The sequence below is a fragment of the Neoarius graeffei genome, chromosome 3 (assembly GCF_027579695.1).
Source record: "Neoarius graeffei isolate fNeoGra1 chromosome 3, fNeoGra1.pri, whole genome shotgun sequence".
In the NCBI taxonomy this organism is placed as follows: Eukaryota; Metazoa; Chordata; class Actinopteri; order Siluriformes; family Ariidae; genus Neoarius; species Neoarius graeffei.
In genome coordinates, this window is record NC_083571.1 from 78,942,403 (window position 1) to 78,964,698 (window position 22,296).

The 22,296-nt window shown below is 43.5% G+C and overlaps 1 protein-coding gene across 1 annotated transcript in view; it reads left to right on the plus strand.

Moving 5' to 3' along the window:
* scfd2 (sec1 family domain containing 2) overlaps positions 1–22,296 on the plus strand; it is a 417,589-nt gene that overhangs the window by 391,283 nt on the left and 4,010 nt on the right. The window contains exon 8 of the mRNA XM_060917394.1: positions 1,850–1,969. Coding sequence (XP_060773377.1) covers positions 1,850–1,969 — 120 coding nt within the window. The remainder of the gene's footprint in view (positions 1–1,849; positions 1,970–22,296) is intronic.

Here is a 22,296-nt window from a genome sequence, read left to right on the forward strand (position 1 = left end):
TCATGCCAAATATTGGCTCATTTGAAATTTCATGACAACAACACATCTCAAAAAAGTTGGGACAGGGGCAATAAGAGGCTGGAAAAGTTAAAGGTACAAAAAAGGAACAGCTGGAGGACCAAATTGCAACTCATTAGGTCAACTGGCAATAGGTCATTAACATGACTGGGTATAAAAAGAGCATCTTGGAGTGGCAGCGGCTCTCAGAAGTAAAGATGGGAAGAGGATCACCAATCCCCCTAATTCTGCGCCGACAAATAGTGGAGCAATATCAGAAAGGAGTTCGACAGTGTAAAATTGCAAAGAGTTTGAACATATCATCATCTACAGTGCATAATATCATCAAAAGATTCAGAGAATCTGGAAGAATCTCTGTGCGTAAGGGTCAAGGCCGGAAAACCATACTGGGTGCCCGTGATCTTCAGGCCCTTAGACGGCACTGCATCACATACAGGCATGCTTCTGTATTGGAAATCACAAAATGGGCTCAGGAATATTTCCAGAAAACATTATCTGTGAACACAATTCACCATGCCGTCCACCATTGCCAGCTAAAACTCTATAGTTCAAAGAAGAAGCCGTATCTAAACACGATCCAGAAACGCAGACGTCTTCTCTGGGCCAAGGCTCATTTAAAATGGACTGTGGCAAAGTGGAAAACTGTTCTGTGGTCAGACGAATCAAAATTTGAAGTTCTTTATGGAAATCAGGGATGCCGTGTCATTCGGACTAAAGAGGAGAAGGACGAGCCAAGTTGTCATCAGCACTCAGTTCAGAAGCCTGCATCTCTGATGGTATGGGGTTGCATTAGTGCGTGTGGCATGGGCAGCTTACACATCTGGAAAGACACCATCAATGCTGAAAGGTATATCCAGGTTCTCGAGCAACATATGCTCCCATCCAGACGACGTCTCTTTCAGGGAAGACCTTGCATTTTCCAACATGACAATGCCAAATTGCATACTGCATCAATTACAGCATTATGGCTGCGTAGAAGAAGGGTCCGGGTACTGAATTGGCCAGCCTGCAGTCCAGATCTTTCACCCATAGAAAACATTTGGCGCATCATAAAACGGAAGATACGACAAAAAAGAACTAAGACGGTTGAGCAACTAGAATCCTGCATTAGACAAGAATGGGTTAACATTCCTATCCCTAAACTTGAGCAACTTGTCTCCTCAGTCCCCAGACGTTTACAGACTGTTGTAAAGAGAAAAGGGGATGTCTCACAGTGGGAAACATGGCCTTGTCCCAACTTTTTTGAGATGTGTTGTTGTCATGAAATTTAAAATCACCTAATTTTTCTCTTTAAATGATACATTTTCTCAGTTTAAACATTTGGTATGTCATCTATGTTCTATTCTGAATAAAATATGGAATTTTGAAACTTCCACATCATTGCATTCCGTTTTTATTTGCAATTTGTACTTTGTCCCAACTTTTTTGGAATCGGGGTTGTACACCATGGCTTAAAAAGCAAAGAGTTTTACGCATGAATTAATCATTTTATTAAGGTTGGGCATGATTGAGCCTGAGAACCTGGACAGTACTCTGCTGATTGTGAAATGCGGTGACAGTGTTGCGTCGAGGCTGGAACAGGAGCGGACAGCCAGAATAGAGCAAAAATGTAATTTGTAGAATACTGTTGTTGTCATTACCACGTACATTGGCTCCATGTGCAATAAAACTAATCAGTCATCAAAGAACTTAACTTCGAAGGATGGCCTTCATTTTATCATTGAACACAACTGGTCACCTTCACATGATGTTCCATCTTACCAAGGCCTCCAACCGAGAGCTGAGTCACGACACAAAGACAGTAAGAGTGTAACTCTAACTCTATCTGCAGGTCAGTCGGCCCCATCCGAGTGATCATTCATTGCTGATTCTCTTCATGGTGGGTGGAGTCACTGCATCGGAGCTCCGCCTTATCCGTGAGGTCGTCTCTACGCATAAGACAGGGACACAGGTGAGTATATACAGATCGGGTTCTCCTTAATACCTTAATGCCATTTTTTTACATCATTTTGCATCAAGCCAATATCATGTACAGTAGTGTGCAAAAGTCTTTGGTGCATGTAATTTGAAGAAATGCTGTCGACCAAAAATGGCTTAAAAAATAATGAAATGAAATGTTTCAACATTAAAAAAAAAAATACTAGAAACAGCAGTAAGTTATAATTAAAGCCGCAAGCGGCCTCGACGGGCCCTCGCGCCAGCGGCCAAGGGGGGCGGGGGCATGCGTCCCCGCGAAATACCTTCCACAGCTTCTTCGGCAAGAGACATTACTCACACAATGGCGACAAACCACAGAAATGGACACATGGCAACAATAGGGTCTCGCACTGAACGGTGCTCGGGGGGCGCTATGGAGGCCCTGAGGCCGGCCTGGATCTGGGCTTCTGGTTCTCAGTAGCGGTGGCAGTCTAAGAAAAAGGAGCCAAATTTCGTGCGTTGTCGACCATGGCAAGCGCCCCAATAAGGGTCTTGTAAAGAGTTTGCTTGCCAAGTTTGACAAATCAGAAGCTGCAATATCGTTTTTGCCATAACCAGCACCCCCAGGGGCGAAAGTGCACAAAATTTGGCGTATATGTCAGGTGAGCTATGAAGAGTTCGCGTATGAAGTTTGATGACAATTGAGAAAATAGATGATGAGATATAGATTTTTGAAGAATAAATTTTTTGGTTTTTCCCATGTCAGTAGGTGGCGCTATGCTGTACATGAGCGATAATGAGTTGGAAAAATAAGTGTCTACAACAGCAACGTACTTTCACAAGGTAGTGGTGTGAAGGAAAAGCATTATGGAATTATTTACCAAAAACCCGTTTTGGAGCAATTGCGTTGGCCAAAAACAGCGCCCCCCATGGACGAAAATTCCCAAAATGTGGTATACATGACATGGGAGGTAGGAAGAGGGTGGCCGTGAAGTTTGACCAAATTTGAGGAAAGATTGGATTTTTTGCCCAAAAATAGCGCCCCCAGTGGCGAAAGTGCACAAAATTTGGCGTACATGTCAGGTGAGCTATGAAGAGTTTGCGTATGAAGTTTGATGACAATTGAGTAAATAGAAGATGAGATACTGATTTTTGAAGAAAAAATGTTTGGGTTTTTCCCATGTCAGTAGGTGGCGCTATGCTGTACATGAGCGATTATGAGTTGGAAAAATAAGTGTCTACAACAGCAACGTACGATCACAAGGTAGTGGTGTGAAGGAAAAGCACTAAGGAATTATTTACCAAAAACCCGTTTTGGAGCAATTGCGTCGGCCAAAAACAGCGCCCCCCATGGACGAAAATTCCCAAAATGGGGTATACATGACATGGGAGGTAGTAAGAGGGTGGCCGTGAAGTTTGACCAAATTTGAGGAAAGATTGGATTTTTTGCCCAAAAATAGCGCCCCCAGAGGCGAAATATCACAGAAATTGGGTAGCATGTCAGAAGCCCAATGCGTGATTTGCGTGTGATGTATGAGCAGTTTTGAGCAATTAGAAGATTTGTTATGAATTTTTAAGCATGTAAAATTTTGCATTGAAAATTGATTGACGTAGAACTTCTGAACGGCTTATCCTACGTGAAACGTATTTAGGAAGTTTTGTCAGCCATGTCTGTAGATGATGTCTATCAATTTTGGTGACATTCCTATGAACGGCCTAGGAGGAGTTGCGCCGTCTTCGTGGCCATGCATTCCGCACAAAAGTGAAATTACCTCACTTCCTGGTGGGCGTGGCTAATGCATTGGCATTACATTTTTGTCCGGCTTAGTGAGATACATAAGCGAACCAAATGGGATGCCACTACTACAAACTACATGGCAACCAGGCACCTTTATGCGGGAGGCCAAAATCACAATGACTTAGGGGGCGCTATAGAGGCCCTGAGGCCCGCCTGGATCTGGGCTTCTGGTTCTCAGTAGTGGTGGCAGTCTAAGAAAAAGGAGCCAAATTTCGTGCGTTGTCGACCATGGCAAGCGCCCCAATAAGGGTCTTGTAAAGAGTTTGCTTGCCAAGTTTGACAAATCAGAAGCTGCAATATCATTTTTGCCATAACCAGCACCCCCAGAGGCAAAAGTGCACAAAATTTGGCGTATATGTCAGGTGAGCTATGAAGAGTTCGCGTATGAAGTTTGATGACAATTGAGTAAATAGAAGATGAGATATAGATTTTTGAAGAATAAATTTTTTGGTTTTTCCCATGTCAGTAGGTGGCGCTATGCTGTACATGAGCGATTATGAGTTGGAAAAATAAGTGTCTACAACAGCAACGTACTATAACAAGGTAGTGCTGTGAAGGGAAAGCATTATGGAATTATTTACCAAAAACCCGTTTTGGAGCAATTGCGTCGGCCAAAAACAGCGCCTCCCATGGACGAAAATTCCCAAAATGTGGTATACATGACATGGGAGGTAGTAAGAGGGTGGCCGTGAAGTTTGACCAAATTTGAGGAAAGATTGGATTTTTTGCCCAAAAATAGCGCCCCCAGTGGCGAAAAATCACAGAAATTGGATAACATGTCAGAAGCCCAATGAGTGATTTGCGTGTGAAGTATGGGCAGTTTTGAGCAATTAGAAGATTTGTTATGAATTTTTTAGCATGTAAAATTTTGAAGTGAAAATTGATTGACGTATAACTTCTGAACGGTTGATCCTACGTGAAACGTATTTAGTAACTTTTGTCAGCCATGTCTGTAGATGATGTGTATCAATTTTGGTGACATTCCTATGAACGGTCTAGGAGGAGTTGCGCCGTATTCGTGGCAATGCATTTCGCACAAAAGTGAAATTACCTCACTTCCTGTTGGGCGTGGCTAATGCATTGGCATTACATTTTTGTCCGGCTTAGTGAGATACATATGCGTACCAAATGGCATGCCAGTACTACAAACTATATGGCAACCAGGCACCTTAATGCGGGAGGCCAAAATCACAACGACTTAGGGGGCGCTATAGAGGCCCTGAGCCCCGGCCAAGTTTGGGCTTTTGGTTCTGAGTAGCGGTGGCAATTCTCGGAAGTGGCGCCAAATTTCGTGCGTTTTCGCCCATGGCAAGCGCCCCGAAAATGGCCCAACAGCGGAGAAAAATAAAGAAGAAGAAGAAGAAGACGGAAGAATAATAATAGTGAACTCTTACAAGAACAATAGGGCCTTCGCCCATAGGGCTCGGGCCCTAATAATTGAAATAAAATCAATATTTGGTGTGAGACGAGACGAGCCTTTGATTAAAAAAATAGTAGTCTCAGGTTCAGTGAGTGCAGTTTGATAAGGAAATGATCTGTAGGTTTTACTGAGCGTCTTACAGAAGCAGCCCCAGTTCTTCTGGACACTTTGACTGTCACACTCGCTTCTTCATTTTGCACCAAAACCCAGCAGCCTTCACTATGTTTTCTTTTTTAATCTGAAACGTGCTCTCTTATGGAATATGCTGCTCGGATACAAACTTTTTTTTTTTTCCCTGTAATTTTGTGCTGGGGTGGCACGGTGGTGTAGTGGTTAGCGCTGTCGCCTCACAGCAAGAAGGTCCGGGTTCGAGCCCCGTGGCCGGCGAGGGCCTTTCTGTGCGGAGTTTGCATGTTCTCCCCGTGTCCGCGTGGGTTTCCTCCGGGTGCTCCGGTTTCCCCCACAGTCCAAAGACATGCAGGTTAGGTTAACTGGTGACTCTAAATTGAGCGTAGGTGTGAATGTGAGTGTGAATGGTTGTCTGTGTCTATGTGTCAGCCCTGTGATGACCTGGCGACTTGTCCAGGGTGTACCCCGCCTTTCGCCCGTAGTCAACTGGGATAGGCTCCAGCTTGCCTGCGACCCTGTAGAACAGGATAAAGCGGCTACAGATAATGAGATGAGATGAATTTTGTGCTGGAAAAAGCACGAACATTTGGACCTCAGAAATGTTTTTGTACTGACTCGATAATGTCGAAGTCATCAAATAGAAATCTATAACAAAGTTTGTATGGAAAAAAAATAGGGTGCTTAAGACTTTTACACAGTACTGTATACTTGTAGTACTTGGTTATGATTATGAAGAAATGACCAAATATTGTTTTAAATTGGAGAGGTGGAGGTTAAGGACGGGAGAGTATGGTGTGAAGTCATAATGGAGAAATGGCGGTTTTGTCCGAGTGGAATAGTACAGCGGTGTTGTAATGATGATGAATGTGTTAGAGTTGCACAGAGCATTGATGCCTTTTCAGTAATACAGTGTAATAAGTGATTTGACTTACGACTGTGATCATTGCCTGTGCTGATTTGGCTTGAACGAGAGAAATGTGCAAGGCACTGAGCATGTTAACAGGCATGGAGTACTGGTTTAATTCGCTAGACTAAATTATAAATAGATTTCGCTGGAAAAGCAAGAAACCCAGAATTAAACTAACTACATTAGGGGAGAGCGGGGTAAGATGAGCCACTTTTTACATTTTTCATCATAACTACATGTTAAAGCCATTTTTGCTTCCAGTCTACACACCATACCAAATTTCAAAGTGTACTGTTACTATCTGAGCAAAACATAATTGATAAGCTCTTATGGTTAGAGTGATATTACCTCTTGAAAAAAAAATGTCAAGTGGCTCAACTTACCCCATGCACGGGGTAAGATGAGCCACTGTGTGGGGTAAATTGAGCCAACACAAAACATGTTAGGTTAACAAAGTAAACAACTTTTATTATTAGAAATGAAATCAGTGAATCAAGTCAAGTCAAGCAAGTGGGGGATAGGGCCGTTGCATAGAGAAGGGGAGATGAAGAGAGAGGTGATAGAACGAGATGGGATAGGGAGGGATAGATAGATGGATAGAGAGAGAGATATGCATAGATAGATAGAAAGAGGGATGGTTAGAGAGGGAATGAGAGATATACTATATTATAGAAATTACTAAAACAGTAGAACAGTGCCAAAAAATCTTATTTCTTTCAGTAGGTTAAAACATGCAGCAATCATTCCATCCATAATAATTTCATCATTATTCAATGTTCCAAGCGTTCAAATTGCAAGGGAACACCATTTGCCTCTCCCGCCGTGCTGTCCCCCCAACAGTAAAGGGGCGGGGCAATTTTTTCACGATATCCTGTCTTGACAGGACAGCCTTATCTTTCTCTTTGAAGACAAAGGTTGGCTTTCTTGCAGAGCCATGGCATGACCGGCTTCTTTTGAGAAATCTTGCCTCTATTTCGAAGACATCCAATTTGATTATCTGGCCAATGAAGAAATGCACTTTCTTCTTCCCTGTGAATTTTGCCACAACATAATCCCCCACATCTAACAACTGGTCTTCCTCATCTGATGTCATATATATATATATATATATATATATATATATATATATATATATATATACTATATATATATGTTGTTGTCATATATGACCAGTAAATGTGAAAACTTAAGTGTCATCCATATTGGGTAAGCTCAGCCACCAATGGGGTAAGTTGAGCCAGTGGCTCAACTTGCCCCACATCTAATGGCTCGTCTTACCCCGTGGCCACCATTTTGTAGAAAAATGCTAATAAAGGGGATTAGGCTAATCAAAATTATTTTTATTAGCATTCATATCATAGCTTAGAAAGCCACTAACTTAACCCTAATGTGTCTAAATATTATTCTACTTTTGTCTTCTCTAAATCATCTTCACTGTGGACAAACATGGAATTGACTTAGAAAGCACAAAAACGCATTTTTATAAATATCTCCCTCACCTAGTTTGACATGTGGTGCTCCTCTCCACAAGTGTAAGTAAATGGTCCCGCCCCCCTTTGAATGTGGTCACATGGTCACATTTGTGTACTGTTTCTTAGAAACAGGGGGTGGCTCATCTTACCCCCTGGCTCATCTTACCCCGCTCTCCCCTACAGATAACTAAAGCTCAAAGAGGTTTAGAAGCAGCTAATTTCCAAACCTGTTTCCTGGCAAACCAATTACCAGTTAACCATTTCAGGAATTGGTAGAGCAGCATTGCATTACTATGCTAATTACCTCCAGTTAAAATCAATATGCAGCTCTAAACCTAATTGAAACATAACAGCCTGCAACCCTCATTATGACTAGAAGAAATATTCAATGTAACAACTACAAAAAATAATAATACCAAATTACATAATCTATTCTCTCAGGATGACATCATATACCTCCAGTTAAAAAAAAAAAAATGGGGAAAAGATCTGGAAATCCCTCAAAATAAGAATTTCTGGACACAATTCTCTACATCCACTATTTCAGTGACAAGAAATACCAATTAACACTTAATTTAGTACAAAGTTAATCACAGAGTACACTTATACCAAGCAAACAAAAATGCACAATCTGCATAAAGAGCACAGAGACTGCACCAGAAACTCGGGAACCTGCTCATGTGCAGCCACTCAGACCCTGTCCACACGGCAACGGATTCAGGTGAATCTGATAAAATTGTTTATCATTTCGGCCTGGCGTCCACACGGCACCGGCGTTTTGGGTGCCCCAAAACTAAATCTTTTGAGAACGGGTTCCAGAGTGAAAAAATCTGGCAACGGCGCCGTTGCGAAGTCGTCTGGATGAGTAGAACGGATTTGTTTACGATGACGTCACAACCACATGACAATCCCGCCAGCAAAAATAGGGGGAAAAAAAGGAGCGATCTCACCTCTTCAGACAATACATTCCTCAAAAAGGGTGTAGAAGAACAAAGTAATCCATCAACGTGTAGCATTCAATTTATTCCGGACCATTAAAGAATTCTGGAGGATCTCAGAATGTTGGCGTACCGGCTTCCATCTACCCCCGTTCATTCCTCTCTCTCTCTCCATCTACCCCCGTTCATTCCTCTTTCCGCATCTCCATTCAAAAAACGAGCATGTGATTTAAAGGGACTATAGCCATAGGACAGGGAGTGAGAAGGTGTGCGTGTGTGACAGGGAAGAACCTAGGCTCATGCTCGCCCTGAATTTCTCTTAAAGTGAAGGCAGAAGAACGTTCAGTGCCTGGCCAGGCTTTCTATGTATTAATTTACATAGACGTTTTAATATGAAATACAAATAAGTGTCTTAGACAATAGATACTATTTTACGCTACTGACTATAATCAAAACTTTATGTGGCTAATGCTACAGAAGAAGGGGTTTATGCGCATGCGTCCTACTTCTTCTATTGTTCTGGTGTCTCCGATGGGACCGTCTTACAGCGCACGTAGAGGTGTGGCATGTGTATTGCATCATTTTCAGCAAGCGTTGCGTTGCAATATGTACCTGATATTTTACTGATCCGTTGCCCATGTGGACGCGATATTTTAAAAAAAAAAATCTCGTTGCCGTTGTCGTGTGGATGTAGCCTCAGTCTTCCCTGAAAACAATCAGTGATGCATATCACATACATCAAACTGTCACATTCCAGTAACTTGATCACTCCTTATGCTTGATGACCTCTCAGCGGGCAACCTTCCACCCTGAAATCTAACATCATTATACAGTACATTGATTTTGCTAACAAAACTGTTCTACTGAACTGGAAAACACTAATAGGATAAGGATCACAGAATGATAAAAACCTTTTTAAAATATACTCACAACCTACTTACAAATACAGCTACTTACAATGCCATGTCTTACAGTGGAGAGTATAGTGTAGTGTAACAGTAGAGCATAAGATATAGTGTTACAATGGAGTGTATGGTGTAGTATAACAGTAAAAAGTATAGTGTATTGTTACAGTGGAAAGTATTGTGTTGTGTTACAGTGAAGAGTATAGTGTAGTGTTACAGTAAAAAGTATGGTGTAGTGTTACAGTGGAGAAGATAGTGTCGTATAACAGTAAAAAGTATGGTGTAGTGTTACATTGCAGCGTAAGCTGTAGTGTAACAGTGGAGAGTATAGTGTGTACAGTAGAGTGTAAGATGTAGTGTTATAGTGGAGTGTATGGTCTCCTGTAACAGTAAAAAGTGTGGTGTAGTGTTACAGTGGTGAGCATGGTGTGTTACAGTGGTGAGTGTGATGTGTCACAGCAGAGAGTGTGATGTGTTGTTACAGTGGTGAGTGTGGTGTAGAGTTACAGCAGTGGGCATGATGTGTTACAGCGGTGAGCGTGATGTGGTGTTACAGTGGTGAGTGTGGTGTGTCACAGCGGTGAGCGTGATGTGGTGTCACAGCGGTGAGCGTGATGTGGTGTCACAGCGGTGAGCATGATGTGGTGTCACAACGGTGAGCGTGATGTGGTGTCACAGCGGTGAGCGTGATGTGGTGTCACAGCGGTGAGCGTGATGTGGTGTCACAGCGGTGAGCGTGATGTGGTGTCACAGCGGTGAGCGTGATGTGGTGTCACAGCGGTGAGCGTGATGTGGTGTCACAGCGGTGAGCGTGATGTGGTGTCACAGCGGTGAGCGTGATGTGGTGTCACAGCGGTGAGCGTGATGTCGTGTCACAGCGGTGAGCGTGATGTGGTGTCACAGCGGTGAGCGTGATGTGGTGTCACAGCGGTGAGCGTGATGTGGTGTCACAGCGGTGAGCGTGATGTGGTGTCACAGCGGTGAGCTTGATGTGGTGTTACAGCGGTGAGTGTGATGTGGTGTTACAGTGGTGAGCGTGATGTTACAGCGGTGAGCGTGATGTGGTGTTACAGCGGTGAGCGTGATGTGGTGTCACAGCGGTGAGCGTGATGTGGTGTCTCAGCGGTGAGCGTGATGTGGTGTCTCAGCGGTGAGCGTGATGTGGTGTCTCAGCGGTGAGCGTGATGTCGTGTCTCAGCGGTGAGCTTGATGTGGTGTTACAGTGGTGAGCGTGATGTGTTACAGTGGTGAGCGTTATGTGGTGTTACAGCGGTGAGCGTGATGTGGTGTTACAGCGGTGAGCGTAATGTGGTGTTACAGTGGTGAGTGTGATGTGGTGTTACATCTGTGAGTGTAATGTGTTACAGCGGTGAGCGTAATGTGGTGTTACAGCGGTGAGTGTGATGTGGTGTTACAGCGGTGAGTGTGATGTGTTACAGTGGTGAGCGTTATGTGGTGTTACAGCAGTGAGTGTGATGTGGTGTTACAGTGGTGAGTGTGATGTGGTGTTACAGTGGTGAGTGTGATGTGGTGTTACAGTGGTGAGCGTGATGTGGTGTTACAGTGGTGAGCGTTATGTGGTGTTACAGCAGTGAGTGTGATGTGGTGTTACAGTGGTGAGTGTGATGTGTTACAGTGGTGAGCGTGATGTGGTGTTACAGTGGTGAGCGTGATGTGGTGTTACAGTGGTGAGCGTGATGTGGTCTTACAGCGGTGAGCGTGATGTGGTCTTACAGCGGTGAGCGTGATGTGGTCTTACAGCGGTGAGCGTGATGTGTTACAGCGGAGAGCGTGATGTGGTGTTACAGTGGTGAGCGTGATGTGTTACAGTGGTGAGCGTGATGTGGTGTTACAGTGGTGAGCGTGATGTGGTGTCACAGCGGTGAGCGTGATGTGGTGTCACAGCGGTGAGCGTGATGTGGAGTTACAGCGGTGAGCGTGATGTGGTGTCTCAGCGGTGAGCGTGATGTGGTGTCTCAGCGGTGAGCGTGATGTGGTGTCACAGCGGTGAGCGTGATGTGGTGTTACAGCAGTGAGCGTGATGTGGTGTTACAGTGGTGAGCAGGATGTGGTGTTACATCTGTGAGTGTAATGTGTTACAGCAGTGAGCGTGATGTGGTGTTACAGCAGTGAGCGTAATGTGGTGTTACAGCGGTGAGTGTGATGTGGTGTTATAGCGGTGAGCGTGATGTGTTACAGTGGTGAGCGTTATGTGGTGTTACAGTGGTGAGCGTTATGTGGTGTTACAGCAGTGAGTGTGATGTGGTGTTACAGCGGTGAGTGTGGTGTGGTGTTACAGCAGTGAGTGTGATGTGGTGTTACAGCGGTGAGCGTGATGTGTTGTTACAGCAGTGAGCGTGATGTGGTGTTACAGCGGTGAGTGTGATGTGTTACAGCGGTGAGCGTGATGTGGTGTTACAACGGTGAGCTTGATGTGGTGTTACAGTGGAAAGTATGGTGTGTTGTTACAGTGGTGAGTGTGATGTGGTGTTACAGTGCACTATAACATTCTCCACTGTAACAACACATCACACTTTTTACTGCAACACCGCATAATACTCTCCACTGTAACACTACGTCCCACTCTTTTCTGTAACGCCACATGGCATGGTGTTACAGTGGAGAGTTTCAAACATCCTGTTCACAAACATCACAGTGGTTGTAGCCATTTGGCAGTTCTGCATTTCATATTACTAAGTTGAATTTGATGCCAGAGCATGCGCTGATACCCTAGGGCTACTGAAATATTTCAGTGACATTCAATGCAGCTTTAGCTTTGTGTTTAATATTTCTGTTCATTATTTCCCTGATGTTGCCCCATTATAAGTCTGTCAAAGCCATAAACATGTCTCCACTAACAGGAAAAAAGTTTACTTGCAATGGAAAATGATGCTTCATGACACCATATTAATGTTAAATACTCTACTCCTCCTATCACAATGGTTAAACAAACATCCATTCGTTTAGACTTACAGGGATTGAATTACTAATATAGATATTTACGCAGTGCCTAAAAGCGGAGTTCCTGATGAGTGAATGAGCAAAATATTTGCAAGGGCACAAAATCAACCTGAATAGAATAATAATATTACAGCATATGAACCATTGAATTGGTTACTGTAAGGCAAGGCAAGTTTATTTATATAACACATTTCATACACAGTGGCAGTTCAATGTGCTTTACAGAAGTAAAAGCAAAACAGTAAACAATAGAAAATAAAATTACATAAAATAAAGGGGGAAGAAAATTAATAAGAATTAAACAATAGTAGAAATAAAATAATAAAATGAGATAAAAGTTCAATTAAAAAAAACAGCAGAATAAAATAGAATAAAAGTTAAGTAAAATTTAAAACATGGAGAGACTGTAAAAGTAAAGAGTTTAAAACATGTAGAGATGGCAATATTAATAATTTGGCAGAAAGCATCTGAAAACAGCTTGGTCTTTAACCTAGATTTGAAGCTGCCAACAGCAGGAGCATTTTTAATGTCCTCTGGCAGTTGGTTCCATAGCTGTACTGCATAGTAGCTAAAAGCTGCTTCACCATACTTTGTTTTAACAACAGGTTTTACCAGTAAATTTTGCTGCTGCGATCTGGTAGATCTGATCAGGTTAGGCCGCTGCAACATATCAGAGAGGTAACTGGGCCCTGTACCATTTAGAGATTTGTACACCGGCAGCAATCCTTTAAAGTCAATTCTGTAGCTTGCTGGAAGCCAGTGAAGGGACCTTAGCCCATGTTTACATTAGACCGTATCAGCGGATCATCAGATTAACGTTTTTAAAACGATTAGTGTGCACACAGCAACACCAATACACGATTTGCGTGCACACAGCAACACCAGTCACGGATACGCTCGGCTCCGCAGGCATCCTGCGCTCCAAATCACTCCGCCCTGAACAGCGAGTGCCCTCTGGAAGGTGCGCAGTCCGGCCCTGCGCAGCTCACAGAGCGCGCGAGTGAAGCACACTAGCAGTGTTTTCGGGACTGAGCCGCTGTGTGTGTGATCCCAGCGCATATCACTTACCACTTGCAAGTGGAAGGATGGCAAGCCTAAAGACAATCATAACTACACAATGGGCAGTATTTGGATCAGTATTTGCAGTATTTTTAGGGCCCGAGCCCTATGGGCGAAGGCCCTATTGTTCTTGTAAGAGTTCACTATTATTATTCTTCTTCTTCCGTCTTCTTCTTCTTCTTCTTCTTCTTCTTCCGTCTTCTTCTTCTTCTTCTTCTTTATTTTTCTCCGCTGTTGGGCCATTTTCGGGGCGCTTGCCATGGGCGAAAACGCACGAAATTTGGCACCAGTTCCGAGAATTGCCACCGCTACTCAGAACCAGAAGCCCAAACTTGGCCGGGGCTCCGGGCCTCCATAGCGCCCCCTAAGTTGTTGTGATTTTGGCCTCCCGCATTAAGGTGCCTGGGTGCCATGTAGTTTGTAGTAGTGGCATGCCATTTGGTACGCATATGTATCTCACTAAGCCGGACAAAAATGTAATGCCAATGCATTAGCCACGCCCAACAGGAAGTGAGGTAATTTCACTTTTGTGCGAAATGCATGGCCACGAAGACGGCGCAACTCCTCCTAGACCGTTCATAGGAATGTCACCAAAATTGATACACATCATCTACAGACATGGCTGACAAAAGTTCCTAAATACGTTTCACGTAGGATCAACCGTTCAGAAGTTATACGTCAATCAATTTTCACTTCAAAATTTTACATGCTAAAAAATTCATAACAAATCTTCTGATTGCTCAAAACTGCTCATACTTCACACGCAAATCACTCATTGGGCTTCTGACATGTTACCCAATTTCTGTGATGTTTCGCCACTGGGGGCGCTATTTTTGGGCAAAAAATCCAATCTTTCCTCAAATTTGGTCAAACTTCACGGCCACCCTCTTCCTACCTCCCATGTCATGTATACCACATTTTGGGAATTTTCGTCCATGGGGGGCGCTGTTTTTGGCCGACGCAATTGCTCCAAAACGGGTTTTTGGTAAATAATTCCATAATGCTTTTCCTTCACACCACTACCTTGTGAGAGTACATTGCTGTTGTAGACACTTATTTTTCCAACTCATAATCGCTCATGTACAGCATAGCGCCACCTACTGACATGGGAAAAACCAAAACATTTATTCTTCAAAAATCAATATCTCATCTTCTATTTACTCAATCTTGATCAAACTTGATACGCACACTCTTAACAGGTCACCTGACATATCTCCCAAATTTTGTGACCTTTTGCCACTGGGGGCGCTGTTTTCAGGCAACAATTTATATCTCGGCTTCTGATTGGTCAAACTTGATCAAACTTGACACAACAACTCTTCATAGGTCCCTTGACATGTGTAACAAATTTGGTGAACTTTCACCACTGGGGGCGCTCATTGCGCTGTAGCAGTTGCAGGAGAGGTGTTTACAATCATGAGGCACCAGGAGTATGTTGTTTTGGTTGCCTTTAACACACATGACTTGTGGGGAATGGGTAGGCAGTCGGGAGCAAGTGTTGTAGCGTTACATACAGACTAATAGATGTCTAACAGAAGACAATCCTATGTAGCTATAGCTTGGTGACTGATGAGGTAAATACATTAATTTGGTTGGAAAGCCATGGCATAAAATGTTCTGTCCATGACAACATCTCAGCGCACCGTGTACTCTGTGTCCAATTCTGTGCTTTGTCGCCATTGTGGGAGTAATGTCTCTTGCCGAAGAAGCTGTGGAAGGTTTTTCGCAGGGACGCATGCCCCCGCCCCCCTTGGCCGCTGGCGCGAGGGCCCGTCGAGGCCGCTTGCGGCTTTAATTAGGGCCCGAGCCCTATGGGCGAAGGCCCTATTGTTCTTGTAAGAGTTCACTATTATTATTCTTCCGTCTTCTTCTTCTTCTTTATTTTTCTCCGCTGTTGGGCCATTTTCGGGGCGCTTGCCATGGGCGAAAACGCACGAAATTTGGCACCAGTTCCGAGAATTGCCACCGCTACTCAGAACCAAAAGCCCAAACTTGGCCGGGGCTCAGGGCCTCTATAGCGCCCCCTAAGTCGTTGTGATTTTGGTCTCCCGCATTAAGGTGCCTGGTTGCCATGTGGTTTGTAGTAGTGGCATGCCATTTGGTACGCATATGTATCTCACTAAGCCGGACAAAAATGTAATGCCAATGCATTAGCCACGCCCAACAGGAAGTGAGGTAATTTCACTTTTGTGCGAAATGCATGGCCACGAAGAGGGCGCAACTCCTCCTAGACCGTTCATAGGAATGTCACCAAAATTGATACACATCATCTACAGACATGGCTGACAAAAGTTACTAAATACGTTTCACGTACGATTAACCGTTCAGCAGTTATACGTCAATCAATTTTCGATGCAAAATTTTACATGCTTAAAAATTCATAACAAATCTTCTGATTGCTCAAAACTGCTCATACTTCACATGCAAATCACTCATTGGGCTTCTGACATGTTACCCAATTTCTGTGATATTTCGCCACTGGGGGCGCTATTTTTGGGCAAAAAATCCAATCTTTCCTCAAATTTGGTCAAACTTCACGGCCACCCTCTTACTACCTCCCATGTCATGTGTACCACATTTTGGGAATTTTCGTCGATGGGGGGGCGCTGTTTTTGGCCGACGCAATTGCTCCAAAACGGGTTTTTGGTGAATAATTCCATAATGCTTTCCCTTCACACCACTACCTTGTGATAGTACGTTGCTGTTGTAGACACTTATTTTTCCAACTCATAATCGCTCATGTACAGCATAGCGCCACCTACTGACATGGGAAAAACCAAAAAATTTATTCTTCAAAAATCTATATCTCATCTTCTATTTACTCAATTGTCATCAAACTTCATACGCAAACTCTTCATAGCTCACCTGACATATACGCCAAATTTTGTGCACTTTCGCCCCTGGGGGTGCTGGTTATGGCAAAAATGATATTGCAGCTTCTGATTTGTCAAACTTGGCAAGCAAACTCTTTACAAGACCCTTATTGGGGCGCTTGCCATGGTCGACAACGCACGAAATTTGGCTCATTTTTCTTAGACTGCCACCGCTACTGAGAACCAGAAGCCCAGATCCAGGCGGGCCTCAGGGCCTCTATAGCGCCCCCTAAGTCGTTGTGATTTTGGCCTCCCGCATAAAGGTGCCTGGTTGCCATGTAGTTTGTAGTTGTGGCATGCCATTTGGTATGCCTATGTATCTCACTAAGCCGGACAAAAATGTAATGCCAATGCATTAGCCACGCCCAACAGGAAGTGAGGTAATTTCACTTTTGTGCGAAATGCATGGCCACGAAGACGGCGCAACTCCTCCTAGGCCGTTCATAGGAATGTCACCAAAATTGATAGACATCATCTACAGACATGGCTGACAAAAGTTACTAAATACGTTTCACGTAGGATAAGCCGTTCAGAAGTTATACGTCAATCAATTTTCAATGCAAAATTTTACATGCTTAAAAATTCATAACAAATCTTCTAATTGCTCAAAACTGCTCATACTTCACACGCAAATCACTCATTGGGCTTCTGACATGCTACCCAATTTCTGTGATATTTCGCCACTGGGGGCGCTATTTTTGGGCAAAAAATCCAATCTTTCCTCAAATTTGGTCAAACTTCACGGCCACCCTCTTACTACCTCCCATGTCATGTATACCACATTTTGGGAATTTTCGTCCATGGGGGGCGCTGTTTTTGGCCGACGCAATTGCTCCAAAACGGGTTTTTGGTAAATAATTCCATAATGCTTTTCCTTCACACCACTACCTTGTGATAGTACGTTGCTGTTGTAGACACTTATTTTTCCAACTCATAATCGCTCATGTACAGCATAGCGCCACCTACTGACATGGGAAAAACCAAAACATTTATTCTTCAAAAATCAATATCTCATCTTCTATTTACTGAATCTTGATCAAACTTGATACGCACACTCTTAGCAGGTCACCTGACATATCTCCCAAATTTTGTGACCTTTTGCCACTGGGGGTGCTGTTTTAAGGCAACAATTTATATCTCGGCTTCTGATTGGTCAAACTTGATCAAACTTGACACAACAACTCTTCATAGGTCCCTTGACATGTATACCAAATTTGGTGAACTTTCACCACTGGGGGCGCTCTTTGCGCTGTAGCAGTTGCAGGAGAGGTGTTTACAATCATGAGGCACCAGGAGTATGTTGTTTTGGTTGCCTTAAACACACATGACTTGTGGGGAATGGGTAGGCAGTCGGGAGCAAGTGTTGTAGCGTTACATACAGACTAATAGATGTCTAACAGAAGACAATCCTATGTAGCTATAGCTTGGTGACTGATGAGGTAAATACATTAATTTGGTTGAGAAGCCATGGCATGAAATGTTCTGTCCATGACAACATCTCAGCGCACCGTGTACTCTGTGTCCAATTCTGTGCTTTGTCGCCATTGTGGGAGTAATGTCTCTTGCCGAAGGAGCTGTGGAAGGTTTTTCGCAGGGACGCATGCCCCCGCCCCCCTTGGCCGCTGGCGCGAGGGCCCGTCGAGGCCGCTTGCGGCTTTAATCATACTTTTATACTCTTTAATGAAAGGTGATACAAGGCGGAAGTCCGCGCCGTTTTTCAGCAGTCGCGTCACATGACCAACGCCAGCGAATCAGGAAAGTGGATGTCACAGTGACGTTGTCCAATGACGACGCCAGCTAGAGCTCAGCACAGCGTATCCGCGTATCTCAATGTTTACACAGCACCGGAGCTGACACGATCTGGATTGAATACGTGGACGCTGGCGGATTCCCGTTTCCCGGCGTTTCCAGGCGTTTTAATGTAAACGGACAGTGCATCCGCGAAGAAAACGAGACAGATACGGTCTAATGTAAACTTGGCCTTAGAATTGGAGTAATGCGCTCTGCTCTTTTTGTTCGTGTGAGAACCCTAGCCGCTGCATTTTGAACCAGCTGAAGTCGTTTGATGGTCTTTTTTGGCAGGCCTGTGAAGAGGCCATTGCAGTAATCAACCCTACTAGAGATGAAGGCATGTATAAGTTTTTCCAGATCATTTTTTGACATAAGTCCTCTTAGTTTGGAAATGTTTTTTAGGTGATAAAATGCCGTTTTAGTGATTGCTTTCATGTGCCTGTCAAAGTTCAGCTCGCTGTCAATGAAAACACCAAGATTTTTAACCATATCTTTTGTTTTAATCCCCTTTGTGTCAAGAATAGTGGCAATCCTGAGTCTATCATCTTTTTTTCCAAATAGAATTACTTCTGTTTTATGTGTGTTCAGCTGAAGAAAATTTTGTGACATCCAGTTGTTGATTTGGTCGATACACTGGTAGAGACATTCAAGGGGGGCATAATCATTAGGTGATAGAGCAAGATAAATTTGGGTATCATCTGCATAGCAGTGATATAAAATTGAATTGTTCTTGATAATTTGCCCAAGTGGGAGTGTATAAAGGTTGATTAGTAATGGTCCAAGGATCGACCCCTGGGGGACACCACAGGTCAAGGACATTGACGCTGAGGTACAATTTCCCAGGGTAACAAAGAAGCTTCTATCTTTTAAGTATGATTTTAACCAATTGATAACTTTACCAGTCAACCCAACCCAATGTTCAAGTCGATATAGCAGTATGTTGTGATCAACAGTATCAAAAGCTGCACTGAGGTCCAGTAATACCAGGACCGATGTTTTGCCTGCATCAGTATTAAGACGTATGTCATTTATAACTTTAATCAAGTGTACTGTAGTGTATTTAATGTCAATAAATTGCTGCATTGACTTGCAACAGTGCTACCAACAATGAGTTACACATCGCAGTTACAATACATATTTATTCCTTTCTTTGACACTGTATGCCATGCGCCAGAAACAACACCACGGCATTTATTATAGTGTGACTCTGCTGGGTGCCTGGTGGACAGCAGTGAACCAGCGCTTTCACTTTACATCATTACTATATCGTTACCATCGAATATCAAACTTGATATGTCAAACAGTTGTCTGGTTACATCATTCACATCTGCGTGCGTATGAGGTCAGAGCACACAGCTGCAGACTGTCAAGTGTACACATGCCATTCGGTCTAATTACCATGCACTTGTTCCTGATTAGAGCTCAATCACAGCGCATACATATAAGGACTCTCAGTAACACAGACTTTGTGAAAGCCTTGCATTCTGCTTGGCTTTTGTGTTTTTGGACTGTGAGTATTGTATTATCTCTGACATCCTGTCTGTGCCTCACTCGAGCCCTGCCTGGTTTTTTTTACTCTGCCTTTGTCCATGTTTCGGATCTGTTTACTAACGTGCTTTCGATAAAACTCTTCCTGCATTTATATCCATCTATCATCCTTACATGACAGAAACAGTCAATTGTCCAACAAGCTAGTGAACTAATGAAACTTTTAACTCGTTTTATATGAAACTGTCGTGAATATTTTCCATAAAATGTGTTCGTAAATAATCCCACATTTAAAAAAAAAAAGCAAATTAAAAATAAACACTGGTTAAAAACCCATCTATCTTGCATAAATCAAGATACAAATTTCATTGTCCAGTGGTCAAGTGTTTGAGATACGTAGCCTTGCACTTACAATCAGGTTCCCTGTGGTAGTACCTGCTTGTCGTTGGTCGTACCCAAGGCCATCAAAAATCAGGTCGATGCATTTATCTTAAATATGGGGCGCCACTAAAATTAGGCTAGTCATGAGGGGGAGAGTATGACACATCCCTAGTCGTAATGCTGTGTGTAATGTGGTGGTGTAGTGGAGAGTCTGGGTGGGTGAGTGTGTTTGCATACACGCAAGCATGCTGACCTGTATTCATTAGGACAGCAGAGGTCCTGTATCAGTATTATTCACATGGCTCATTATCACAGAGAATCAAAGCTAAAAATTAAAAAGTCTGTGCGTGTGTGTGCATGCGCGTGCGCTTGACTGAATAGAAACGTAATTGATTCTGGCCTGAATGAAAGAGCTGTGGTAGATCAAAGCTCTGTCTCATGAATAAATCTAAAATTTATAAAAGCAGAAAACAGAAACACTCACAACAGCTCACACACAACTTGACCTCAGAATACATACGTGTGTTGTCCTTAGTGATATCACAAAAATGTGATTTATTTTCTAATAATAATAATAATAATAGGGGCGGCACGGTGGTGTAGTGGTTAGCGCTGTCGCCTCGCAGCAAGAAGGTCCGGGTTCGAGCCCCGTGGCCAGCGAGGGCCTTTCTGTGGGGAGTTTGCATGTTCTCCCCATGTCCACGTGGGTTTCCTCCGGGTGCTCCGGTTTCCCCCACAGTCCAAAGACATGCAGGTTAGGTTAACTGGCTACTCTAATTTGCCCATAGGTATGAATGTGTGAGGAAATGGTTATTTCCCAAGCCCAGAAATGGGCGGGTTGCGGCAGAAAGGGCATCTGGCGTAAAACCTATGCTCCAATTAATGATATGTGGATCAGTAGGGTCCACATGGACTCTGACCTGGCAACAGTGCTGGACAAGGGAGAAGATGATTAATAATAATAATAATGTTTAACTTTTATAGCACCTTTCTTACACCCAAGGTCGCTTTACAATTACAAAACAAATAGGGAAAAAAATTTTAGGGTGTAATGTCCGAGTTCAATCACATAGGGTCCCATCCATTTTAGCATATCACTACAGTGACGTGGCCGCTCTGACGGCTTCAGCCATCAAAGTGTCTAGGGAACATTCCAGTAGTGGCCTTCTACTGGATTATTATTGAGGTTTTCTCCTCTCAACCATTCACACTCACATTCACACCTACGGTCAATTTAGAGTCACCAGTTAACCTAACCTGCATGTCTTTGGACTGTGGGGGAAACCGGAGCACCCGGAGGAAACCCACGCGGACACGGGGAGAACATGCAAACGCCGCACAGAAAGGCCCTCGCCGGCCACTGGGCTTGAACCCGGATCTTCTTGCTGTGAGGCGACAGCGCTAACCACTACACCACCATGCCGCCCACCACCTAGAATAGTTTCCTATGAATTTCTTTTTTTCCTCTCCTCACCTGTAAAACCAAATATTCTGAATCATTCACATCTCTGCGCTCTGTAGAAAAAATGCTGACTCTTAATAAATACAGCTCAGATCATAAATTTGTTTTAAAAAATTGCAAAATGGTGGCGATAAGTGTCTCTACCTTATAATAATGCAGTGAGTCTGCATCAGTACAAACGTCAACTCACTGCTGAAATGTAATATTCTAAAATCAGCATTAAGTCCAGTTTCCTTCATGAAGATCATTATTCTTGGTTATTTAAAATTTGATAACACTGTGTGTGGGTGACTGGCTTGGATGCTTTGAGAACAGGGGTGTGTGTATGTATGCTTCATTATATATGTACTGTACCGTACTGTACTGTAGTATGTACTGCTGAGGAATATTTTAAATCAATGCAAACAAATATTGTCGTTTCCAAAAAAATTATTTTGTTGTCTCCAGGAACATTGTTGGGGTTGTCTTCGTTTTCTTCTTTCGGCTGCTCCTGTTAGGGGTCCCCGCAGCGGATTGTCCAATTTATGATCCATAAATTTGATTTGACATAGGCTTTTACACCAGGTGTTCTTCCTGACGCAACCCTCACCAGTCTATCCAAGCTTGGGACCAGCACTAAGCATGCACTGCTTTGTGTAACCCCAGTGGCTGGGAGTTTTACCTAACCTGCATGTCTTTGAACAGTGGGAGGAATCTGGAGCACCAAACTCCACACACACACCCACAGGCCCTGTGAGGTTCAAACCCAGAACCTTCTTGCTGCAAGGCGACAGTACT